Source organism: Falco punctatus (genome assembly GCF_963210335.1).
Source record: "Falco punctatus genome assembly, chromosome: 19".
Lineage (NCBI taxonomy): Eukaryota > Metazoa > Chordata > Aves > Falconiformes > Falconidae > Falco > Falco punctatus.
Window position 1 is genome coordinate 6138968 of NC_137599.1, and position 12103 is coordinate 6151070.

General features: G+C 64.5%; 1 protein-coding gene across 1 annotated transcript; it reads right to left on the reverse strand.

The window, feature by feature from the left end:
* Positions 1-703: 703 nt before the first annotated feature.
* LOC308055679 (uncharacterized protein) lies at positions 704-8917 on the reverse strand (the record flags this gene model as incomplete). The annotated part of the gene is made up of 3 exons (XM_080369939.1): positions 704-7961; positions 8036-8092; positions 8220-8917. 3 exons carry the CDS (start codon positions 8915-8917, stop codon positions 7745-7747), a joined length of 972 nt encoding a protein of 323 aa, XP_080226065.1. The 3' UTR covers positions 704-7744.
* Positions 8918-12103: the final 3186 nt, after the last annotated feature.

Here is a 12103-nt window from a genome sequence, read left to right on the forward strand (position 1 = left end):
TCCCCCCCGAACCTGCCCCTCTTGGGGGCGACCCAGCTGTGGCACCCCCAGGGCTGGCGGAGCAGCAGGTGGAGCCTGGGGGAAGGCAAAGGGCTGGGGAGGAGGGGGAGGCTGGGAGCAAAGGTGATGGGGTGGGACAGGAACGGGGACATGGGGACAGGTGGTGGTGGACTCTCTCCCCTGCAGGGCCTCATCCCCTCACCTGCCCCAAGGGAGTCATGGCAGGTGGGTGGGCGCCTGGCTCCCCTCCACCAGCACAGCCAGGGCTGTGCAGGTGCTGGTGCGGTACCCCCGGCCCACAGCCCCTTCAGGGAGCGGCTGGGTGGGTGCTCATGGGTGGTGCGTGTGTGTGTGCGCGCGTGCACAGTACGTGTGTGCGCTTGTGCTCAGCAATGGGAAGTGTGTGCAATGTGGGGGTGTGTGCACCACTTGTGTCGGGTGTGCGTGTGCTACATGTGTGTGCAACATGTGCATGTGCTCTGTGTGTGTGTGTGAATGCAATGTGTGTGCATGCGTGCAATGTGTGTGTGCAGTGTGTGTGTGTGCAATGTGTCTGCAATGCGTATGTGCGTGCAATGTGTGCGTGCAATGTGTGTGTGCAATGCGTATGTGCGTGCAATGTGTGCGTGCAATGTGTGTGTGTGCAATGCGTGTGTGCGTGCAATGTGTGTACGTGCAGTGTGTGCATGCAATGTGTGTGTGTGCAATGAGTAGGTCTGTGCAGTGCATGCTTGGTGGGGTGTCTGTACACGTGTGTGTGCAATATATTGGGGTGTGTGCACAGCAGTGTGTGCAGTGCATACTTGGTGTGTAGGGAACGGGCACAGGGGGTGCTCGAGGTGGCACATGGGGTGCAGAGGGTGGCACCGGACATGCTCAGGGTAGCTCACAGAGGGTACAGGGTGGCACAGAGACTGCCCGGTGTCACACATGGGTGGCACAGGGGTCATGCAGGGTGGTACAGGGGCTGCCTGGCCTCGCACACCCTTGGTTGTGCCCTGCTGCTGTGCCAGAGCTGCGTCCCTGGGCCAGCGTGAGGGTGAGGAGCTGGTGGCGAGGCCGAAGGAACGGGGTCATCTCGCAGGTGTGAAGAGCCACCGAGCTGCCAGCTGAGGACCATAAGCTCCCCAAAGCCGATCAGCACCCTGCAGGGGCGGCTTCGGGCAGTGCTGTGTGGGGTGTGCCTGGGGGGCTGCCCCACACCGTGCCCCTGGCACCGCGGCGGCTGCCGGCAAGCGGGTGAGTTGCCCAAGGGCAGGTGGGGAGGCAGTGGCAGAGGGGACGCCGGTGGGGGACAAGGGGATGGTTTGGGACCAATGCACAGCGCTGGGGGAGGAGGGGGCTTGGAGATGTGGGGACCTGTGGGTGGTGGGGCTGTGGGGTGCTGAGGCGCTGCCCTAAGCAGGATCATCCCCCTAAGGGGTTTATGGCTGCCCGGGGCACGGGGGTTTCGCCTCACGGGTCATGGGGAGACTCCAGCGGCATAATTGGCTCAAGGGCTTAACCAAGGATTTGCTGCCACGCATCCTCCCGTGCCCCAGGTGGGTCCCACATTGGGGGGAAATCCCCCCCTCCTCAGTCAGCCTCCTGCTGAGGCAGAGCCCCTCCAGCCAGATAAGACCCCCCCCGCCATGCCCCAGCCCTCCCAGCTGCACCGAGTTTGCCAGGTCTCTGCTGCTGGCCAGGGGGCTCCTTCACCCCCTTGCAGCCCGGGCCGTGGGCGCCTGCACCCCCTGCACCCGCCGGGGCCAGGGCGCTGGGTGTGAGCCAGCCCCAGGGGATGAGAGGGTGCCCAGGGCTTTTTTTTTTGGCTCCTAATTACACGCCAGCCGCAGGCAGGGTAGAATTAAATCCAAGCTGGAGCCAGAAATAGCTGCGAAGCCAGGTGGGTGCGGGCAGCCAAACCCAGCTGGACACGCGGGCACCAAAATGGGGGGGGTGCACACACACACACACATACATGCATACATGCACATGCATGTACATGCATGTCCCAGCACACAGAACCCCCCCCAGCCCCATCGATGTCTCCCCATGCCTGCAGGGACCAGCCCTGGGCCACTGCCAGGGCTGCCACGGTGCCACCAGCTCCGGCGGGCACAGCCCTGCCCTGGCAGTGGGGACAAGCACCATCCCCAGCCACTGTCCCCAAATGACCCCGTCTCGCCACTGCCCATTTCCCAGTCCAGGATGACAGGGGGGGCCATGGGGCAGCCAGGCACCGGTGCCACCCTGGCACAGTCACGCCAGGGTGGGACATGCCACCGTCCCTGCCAAATCCTCACTGTGCCAGAAGCCGGGAGCAGTGGGGTGGACCCTGGGCTCCCCGCTCGCCTCCCGCTCTCCCCCCGCTCGCTTTTGGTTGACTTGGCGGTGCTGGCGGCGCTCGCAGACACACGGTTGCGTAAGTGGCTCTGCCGAGGGCCCCCCGAAAACGTGAGAACCAGCTCCGTCTGCAGCGGGAGCCTCCCGGTGGGGCACAGCTGAGGCCCTGCTCGCTGCAGCCCGCTGTGGGCACACCCGGAGTGCCTCAGTTTCCCTGGCAGGGTGTGGGGCTCGGGGGTGGAGATGCCACTGTGCAGACGGATGTGCCCAGCCATGTGTTCCTGTCCCCTCCCCAGGACTGCTCGTTCCATCGGGCGTGCACACACACGCTGTGCTCACTGGCCCCGTGCACACAAGCGTGCACAAGCGTGCATACGCCTGAGATCCCCAAAATGGACCCAGCTGCTGCTCCCCAGGACAGGGACACTGCAGAGGGGACCCACATGTGTCTCCATCCCTATCCCCGCACCCTGTCCAGGCCACTGTCACTGCAATCCCCTCCCCCCACCCTGCTTGGCCTCATGCCCCCCTTCCCCACCGCGGCCCCTCTCCCCTCCCTCAGCCCAGCCTTTTCGCTTCCAGCTCTGCTGTTTGAAGCTATTTTTTCCACAGCTCCTGCCAAGAGCCGCTAATGAGAAACAAACGGGCTCCGACCACTGCAGCTCCTAGCCCACACACCTCCAACTGCCCGTTGGATTGAGACGGGGCACCATCCTCCTGCAGGCACTGCTGTCCTGCCCTCCTGGCACCATCCCTGGGCATCTCCACCCTTCAAATCCAGCACCATCCCAGGGTATCTCCGTCCTACCCATGTGCCACTATCCCCAGGGATCTCCATCCTGTCCATCCAGCCACCATTCCTGGGAATCTCTGTCCTGCCCATCTAGCCATCATGCCAGGCATCTCCATGCTGTCCTTGTGCTACCGTCCCTGGACATCTCCATCTTCTCCATCCAGTAGCATCCCTGGGCATCTCTGTTCTGCCCACATGCTACCATCCTAGGGCATCTTCATCCTGCCCATCTGGCACCATCCCCAGGCATATCCATTCTGTCCACATGCCACCATCCCAGGGCATTTTTCATCCTGCTCATCCAGCATCGTCCCTGGGCATCTCCACCTTGCCCATCTGGCACCATCCCCAGGCATATCCATCCTGTCCACGTGACACCATTCCTGGGCATCTCCATCCCACCGCAGCACAGAGATGGGCTGGGGAAGGGTCCTACCAGCCCCCAAGCACCGAGTGTCCCCACAGCAGCTTCCTCTGTTTCTGCCATCCCCACAGGGACACTGCTGTGGCCAGGGCCAGGCGCAGGAGCGATGCAGGAGGTGGGAGGGAGCGAGGCACGAGGGAGTCCCAAGCTGTCCCCCCCGCCGGGTCCCCCAGCCCCCCCTGGCCACCATGGGCTCAGCCAGGGCCGCAGCCAAGCCCGTGCTGTTCCAGTTGGCCCTGGCCCGGCCCCGAGTTATCTGCAGCTTCATGGCAGGTCACATTTTCCACTGAGCTGTGTTTGTGTTTGAAAGGCAGCCGGGAGGAGGGGAGGAGAGGAGGGAGCGCGGGAGAAGGGCAGAGACCCCCTCAGATTCACACCGTGGGGAGGGGGACAGGATGGGGGGAAGGCGTATTTATGGAAGTGGGGATGGGAGCAGGATTTGCACCCAGGGAGGGAGCATTGTCCAGGGACGGGAGCAGTGACTGGAAGTAAGAGCAGTAGGAGGGGATGGAATTGGTTCCGAGGATGGGAGCTGTACCCAAGGCTGGGAGCGTGGCTCAGGATGGGCACATCACCTGGAGATGGGAGTGGTACACCAGGGATGGGAGCATGACCTGGGGGCAGTAGGACATTTTGGGTGTGGGAGCACTACTGAGGGATAGGAGCAGCACGTGGGAACAGGAGCAGTACCCAGGGATGGGAGCGGTACTCAGGGGTGGAGCAGTATCCAGGGGTGGAGCAGTACCTAGGGGTGAGAGCATCACACAGAGATGGCACAGGTGTTGCGTGAGCTGAACCCTTCTGCTCCCTTTCATCATGGCCTTGAGGCTCCCAGGGTGGTGATGGCTGAGCCAGCTCCACAGTGGGTGGTTTTCCTAGAAGCCCCCTCCCCATCCTCAGGCTGTGCAGGCCCCAGGGGAGGCAAACGCCCCCGTTTGGGGCTCACCCCTTGGCTGGGGCTTTGGGGCCAGGACGGTTCCTCGAGCAAGTGAGCAGCAGCCAGGCGCAGGCTCGGTTGGTGCGTGTTGTGTGCGCCGGAGGGGACGTCGCTGGGGCCGGATCCTCGCCCTGCTTCCTCGAAGGAGCCGTCTGCTGCCTGCCAGGGTGACGCTGGCGGCTCAAGGCTGACCTGGTTTCTCTCCTCCAGCCCTTTTTCGCTCCGGCATTCCCTCTGGCCTGGCCTGGCCCCGGTGCAGAGCGAGCGCCGAGTGCGCTGACAGCTTCCTGTGGGGGTGGAGGAATTTGGCACCCAGCCGGCAGGGCTGGGAGCTGGACACCATGCACTGCCTGGCAGCATGGCCCACCCCGCACCGCCAGCCCCGAGCACCGGCCATGGGGAGATCCATCATCCCCACCAAGGATGGGCCTCGGTGTCAGGTCCCCCACATGGCAACGGGCACGTCAGAGGTGGGGACAGAGGTGGCAAGGGGTGGAGCATGTGGGGTTTGCTCTGTGTGCATCCTCGAGTGTGGACACGCATGACACAGGCATGTGAATCTGGCTGGTGCTGCCTGACACATGCCTGTGCATAAGCAGCGGGTTGCACACTCAGCAGTTGCGCACGCAGGGGTTGTACACACAGAGATTTCGTGCACAGCGCTTGCACATGCAGGGGTTCTGGGTGCATGAGTTGCACACACGAGTTTGCACATGCAGGGCTTGCACACACACCCCCCACCCCCCCCAGCCCACCTCCATTCCTTTTCTCCAGCCCCTGGGGTGGCTGGGAGCAAAATGCCCTGCTCAACTGGGGGTCACAGATGTGGTCCCCCCTGCTCCCAGACTTGCGTCCCTTTGGGATGCCTCCGTGTCACTGGCAGAGCGTACTGAGGGACTGAGGTCCTTGCTGTGACCCCATGGTAATGGAGCATCCCAGGTTGAGGGGTTGGGGACCCTTGTCCCACCCTGCTGCCCTGGGGACCCCCAGAGAAGCCCCAGGGCTTTGGGAGGAAGCCATATCCTCTGCTTTCAGCTCAGCTGATCCCGACACAACCCTGAGAGCAGGGAGGGGACAGTGTGGCGTGGGCCCTGGCAGTGGCACACCCAAGGACCAGGCATCTCTGCCAGGCTCGAGACAGCCCGTGACGGCAGAGGAAGGCAGCAATGTCCTGCCACATACCACGACCTGCCATGGTCCCCAGGGACATCCTGGACATGGCAGAGGCTCCAGCTGGCCCCAGGCTGTGGCTGGGAAGCATTTGGTAGCAGAAACGCTGAGTTTCCCAATCAGGCATGCTCCGTGGCCCACAGGAGACCGGGTTTGGGGCCAGAGGGCTGGGTGGTGGTAGGTGCTCAAGACCCTCTTAGACATCAGAGAATCGCCACTGAAGCAGCTGCCTGGCAGTGAGGGCTGAGAAGCTGAGCTGGCAGGACCTGACTGTCCTTGTCCCTGTCCCCACCCAGCGGGGCAGCAGGGGAGGAATGCTCGGGGAGCTCAGCCTGGGTGAGCACACAGCCGGCTCCTGGCAGCTCCCTGGGGATGGGAGCCGGCAGCTGCTCCAGCTGGAAGCACCCCAGGGTGCTGCCGTGGGCAGGGTGCCGGGGCCCTGGAGGATGTGTGGATGGGGAGCTGGCTGTGGTGAGAGCGGGACGGAGGGGACGGATGGGATGGGACGGCTGGTGGAGGCACCGACGGAGGAGAGGGGACGGATGGAGCAGAGAGAGGGAGGAGGTTGAATGCGTGGGCATGGGAAGGGAGGGAGGGAGGAAAGGATGGAGGGGTGGAGGGATGGAAGGATAAATAAATAAAGGAATGTAAAGCAGTAGGATGGATGGATGGATGGGAGAAGGGACAGATGGTGGAGGACAGACGGGTGGCTAGAGCGAGGGATGGCTGCGTCATGACCAAGGGGGACATTTAACAGTGTGGCACCGTCAGACCCTAAAAGCAAAAAGCCACTCTTGGTTTCACCACAAACCCCTTTTATTCCCTTTCTGCCCCCAAAGCCCACCCCTTCTGCAGGGCAGTGCTAACTCCCACCCTGGCCTCAGGGATGTGCCCATGGGTGCCGCAGGCAGTGGTGATGTCCCACTGGCTCTCCGGACAGCATCCAGTGTGTCCCCGCAGTGGGGCCACATGTGCCTGGGCTCGCAGGGGCTGGCATCCCAGGCCAGCACCCATGGGACACACTTGCTCCCCACTGTGCCCACGGGTGGGGTGGGGGACACACCTTAATCTTGCCCTGACCTACATGGGGGGGCCAAGCAGCACCTGAGGAGTCAGGACCGCTGCCATGGCGTGTCCTGCCCCGTGGCCAGACTGGCACAGCCCGGGCAGATGGAGCAGGGAAGTGGGCTCTGATCGTGGCACAGCTGGGGGTACAGCCCTGATGCTGCCCGTGCTATAGCCACAACACTGCTCATGGTATGGCCCCAATGCTGCCCATGCTATAGCCACAACACTGCTCATGGTATGGCACTGGTGCTGCCCATGGCATGGCTCCAGGGCTGCCGATGCTGCGTCCCCAAGCCCTGCCTGTGGCACAGCATGGCACATCCCCAGGCCTGGCCAGGCTCCTGCTGGCACCTCAGGGCGATGCCCAGGAGGGTGGGCCCTGGGCTGCACCCCCCCCCGGGGATGAGCAGGGTAGGGACCAGCCCGGTACAGGGTGGGGGGCCCTCGCCAGCACCCCCAGCTCCCGGCACAGCCCCGGGCCCCCCCTCCGGCTGCCGACGTGGAGGCTGTGCTGGAGACGTGTCAGCAGTGGGGTGGGAGCCAAGGGCATCGCCTGCGCCTGCCCCCAGTTTCGGGGGGGCAAAGGCCGTCAGCAGCCACCCCGCCAAGGGAGGAGGCACCGGCCAACGGGGGCCAGAGGAATGTGCCGGGCACCGCAGCCGCTCGCCGGATCCCCGCCGGCCGGAGTCCATCATCCCTGTCCCCCTGTGGGGATGCGGCTGCTTCCAATTAGGGTCCATAGTGCCGGGGGGACTGGGGGGGTTGGGGTCAGGGGACACCCCCTGCACCCCACTGCTGCCTGTCCTGGGGGTCTTCGTGGGCACCAAGCAGGGGGTCCTGGTACTGGGCACAGACTATGACATTGGGGACACTGTGGGCTCCGGCACAGTCCCCCTGGCGCTGCTGTGCCTCAGTTTCCCCTCCCAGGCGGGTGCACACGTGTGCATGGGCAGGGACGGCGGGATGCTGGCGGTAGGGTTTTTTTGGGGGGAGGACTTTTAAAACTTTTTTTAGCTTTGCCCCAGTTTCATCCCTTTGAAATCCTTTTGTTGAATGTCCCCGCCCACCCCGCACAGGCCACGCCCAAACAGACCGGCCACACCCTGTCCCCATGCCCCCCCAGTTCCCCCCCCCCCGCATTTCCACGATGCCCGATCCTGCTGCCAAAGAGCAGGGACCGGCCCCGGCGGCTGTGGACGGGACGTGGCGGGGGTGGGGGGGACCCCGTGGAATGGGGGGGGACTCTGTGGGATGGGAGGGACCCTGTGGGATGGGGGGACCCTGTGGGGTGGGGGGGACTCCGTGGGATTGGGGGGACCCTGTGGGATGGGGGGACCCTGTGGGGTGGGGGGGACTCCGTGGGATGGGAGGGACCCTGTGGGATGGGGGACCCTGTGGGGTAGGAGGGACTCCGTGGGATGGGGGGGACCCTGTGGGATGGGGGCCCCTGTGGGGTGGGGGGGACTCCGTGGGATGGGGGGGACCCTGTGGGAGGGGGGGACCCCGTGGGATGTGAGGGGACCCCCTGGGAATGAGGTACACCATAGGGGGGTGGTGGGACCCCGTGGGGATGGGGGACACTGTGAGGAGGGGGAGGACCCCGTGGAGAGCAGCCAGCTGAGAGGGAAGAGTTAACCCCTCCTCGTCCATGCTGGTCCCCCAGGTAGGGAACTGGGATGAACTGGGGGGAGCAGAGGGAGGGCTGGGAGGAAGGTGCTGACGTGGGGCTGGGAAGTGGCCGGGGAGGAGGAGGAGGAAGATCTGGGGCTGGGCTGGAGCATCGCTGCTGCCTGGGCCGAGCTCCAGCTGGAGGGACCCCTTGCCGGGGGTGGTGGAGCTGAAGGGGCCGGGCTGGGGGGCTGGGCTGGGGACACGGTCCTGGCTCCCCCTGCCAGGCCCCAGCTGAGCCCTGCCTTCCTCTGGGGTGGATAGATCCTGCCCCACAGTGGGGCCTGGCCTCCCACCCCCCTGAACCTCCCAGCCCCACAGAGCCTGGGACCCCCAGCTTTGGGGAACCCTTCTCCCCAGGGACACAGAGCCCCCAGAACCTCCCTGGAGTAGGGGGTGCCTGTGGCTGGGGGAGGGTGGAGGTTGGGGGACCCCCTGGGCTGTGGGACCAGAGAGCACTGGTGTCCTCGCATCTCCCAGGGGACATCCACACCCTGCCTGCCTGGCTGCAGCTGTCCGTCTGTCCTGCCATCCATCCACCTGCGCCACCTCCCACCTGTACGTCTGGAGGATCCCAGCCCCTGGATCCAAACTGAATCACTCCTGATGAGATAAACCCCCAAACCGTATGCCCACCAGCCCACCCCCAGTCCAACCATTCATCAATGTCAACCTCAACCCAAGAGCCCCAGCCACCAACCCAACAACCCCAGAACCCCAACCAACAACCACCACCCCCAGAACCCCAATCACCAACCCAACAGCCCCAACCCCAGAATCCCAATCACCAACCAACATCCCCAGAACCCCAATCACCAACCCAACAGCCCCAGAGCCCCAACCACCAGCCTCAGAACCCCAACGACCAACCCAGCAGCCCCAACCCCAGAACCCCAGCCACCAACCACCAGCCCCAGAACCCCAATCACTAACCACCAGCCCCAACCCAAGAACCCCAACGACCAACCACCACCCCCAGAACCCCAACCACCAACCAACAGCCCCAACCCAAGAACCCCCACCACCAAGCCAACAACCCCAACCAGAAACCCAACAGCCCCAACCACCAAGCCAACAACCTCAACCCATTCTTGAGGTCTCAACAACCTCATCTGCCAACACAAATACCCCAACCACTAACCCAACAGACCCAACCAACAACCCAATAGCCCCAACCACCAACCCAAATACCCCAACCACCAACCCAACAGCCCCAACCACCAACCCAAATACCCCAACCACCAACCCAACAGTCCCAAACCACGCCAGACTCCCCACTGGGACTCATATCGCCCCTCCCCAACCAGCAGTGGTGGGGACTGCTGCCAGATGTGCCCAATGTCCCTTGGGAACCAGGGACCTGCCACCCCTCTTGCTGGCAGGGGAGACCCCACAGCTCTGCCCCCCAAAAGCCATCAAACCTTCAGCCCTGTGAGTGCCGGGGCTCCCTCCATCCCTCCTGGGGGCCTCTTGGGGTTTGCACACCCCCTCTCCCCAAGAGTTTGGGGTACAGCAGCCTCCAGGGTGCCCCCCGCACCCCAGGGTCCTGTCGGCAGGGGTGATGGAGGGTGTGAGGCAGGTGCCGGCAGCCCCACGCCCCGGCCACGTGGCACCAGAGCCACTGTCCCAGCCAGGCCACGGGCGCTCGCCCAGCCCACGGTGGATGAGGTCACTCCGAGGATCCGCGCCGGAGAAATCCCAGCCAGGCTCCGGTGCCGGCCGGCAGTGCGGAGAGCCCTCGCATCCCCATCCCTGTCCCCATCCTAGTCCTGGTCCCCATTCCCAGCCCTGGGGATATGAATCTGGCAGCTCCTGGGATGCTTTTCTGGGGGGCTGAAGTGATGAGAGGGGTGGGGGCCCCCTCCAAAGGGACCTGGGGGCTGTGGGGGGTTGGGGTCCTGAGGGTATCCATGCACCCCTCCCAGCCCCATGGTCCAGCTGGGATGGGGCTGAGGACCATCACCCCCTCCCCAGGCTGCTCCAAGGGTGCGGGGGGGCACCGGTAGGAGCAGCAAATTCTTCAATGAAACTGAAAAAGACAAAAATAAAAGGAGGGGGGGGGGGGGGGGGCGAAGGAAAAAAAAAAGGAAAAGAGAGCAAGCAGGGAAGCAAACTGGGAACGGAAAATGTTTGGCGTGGAGCTCGGCCCTCAGAGTTTCCATCCCGACTCCACGAGCCCAGACGGCGAGAGCCCGGGCTGGGCTGCCGCTCCCCGCGCGGGGGGTTCCCCCCTCCCAAAGCCCCTCTGCCCCCAGAAGCCCCACTGGCCCCAGGGGTTGCCCCCCTCCTTCCCCAGCTCTGCTCTGGACCCCAGCCCCAGAATACAGGGGTGCAGAGGGGGTGGGACGAGCCCCCCCAGGAGGGACCCAGGCTCGGGAGGGGGCAAAGCCAGACCCCGATCCTGCTGGACCCCTCCCAAGCAGAGGGACCTCCGTGCTGCTGAGTGGGATGAGGCTGTCACCTGCCCGTCCCTCCCTCCAGCTGGGGGTCCCCAGGCCACCCCGGGGGGGACACGGGCAGCCTCTGCGGGACCCTCGGGCAGCCGGTGCCCCCGCCACGGAGCAGCGTTGGCGCTGGCAGCCCAGAGGCTAATTAAGCAATTTGCCCGGCTTGCTTTGAGCCGCTGGAAATAGCCGGGGAGCCGGGCCGTGATTACGGGGTTTGCCCTGCCTGCCGCAATTGAGGGTGCCGGGGGCCGGCCGGCCACCAGGAATAGCCGGGGCGGTGCCGGGCTGCGGGCTGCGGCCGGGCTGGGGAAACTGAGGCACCGAGTCCCCACCACGTCCCCACGGCAGATGTAAAATGAGGGTGGAAGTGTTTTGGGTTCAAGCAGGGTGGGATGTTGGGGAAATATCCCTCCCCCCCGCCTCGCCCCCCTCCCAGGGGCTTCTCAGTGCTGGCATGGTGGGACATAGCTGGGTTTGGGGGCGCCTGGGTCCCTTGGGAGTCGGGGGGGGGGTCCTGCAGTGGGGACCTCAGTGGGGTCAAGCCCTGCCGTGGGGTCAAACACCTGCGTGGCACTGCCTCGTGGGACACCCACTCCCCATCCTTGCCTGGACCACCCCTCCAGGCAAAGCCGCAGAGCCGGGGGGGACCCAGGCATCCCCGGTGGGGACTGATGGGTCCCAGGGCTGGGTGCGGGATGGGGAGTGGGGTGACTGGGGGGCCTGGTGTGGGGCTGGCTCCCAGGGCTGCAGCGTGGGGAATGGGGCAGGGGAAGGGGGAGAAAAAAGGGAGTTAATCCGATCCATGTGTCTGCACTGTCGAGGGGAGTTAACTCACACCAGATGCCGATGTCTGCTCCGATGTCTGCTCCAGCTCTTCTCGGCACAGGCAAACAAACCCCAGCCCCCGGCCCCACCAGCTCTGGGTTTCAGTAGGTCCCAACCAAAGGGGATGGGGGCAGCGGGGCAAGCTGCCCTCCCCTCCATCCATGGGGCAACCCCTGCCCTGGATGCGGTCACCAACTTTTTGGGGCATCTGCTGAGTTTTTGGCTTGACTACTGAGTTTTTCAGATGACCACCAAGTTTTGGGGGTCACCACTGTGTTTTTGGGGCAGTCGACTCCATTCCCACACCCCCAGCTGCAGATCCATTTTGCACCAGTGAAACCAGTCTGGGCTGTGCGGGACAGGCTCCCAGATTGCCCCAAGGAATGGGGCTGACGGGAGGTGGCTGCGGGGGACAAGCCTTTCTCCCAGTGCCCCCAGGAGCAGGA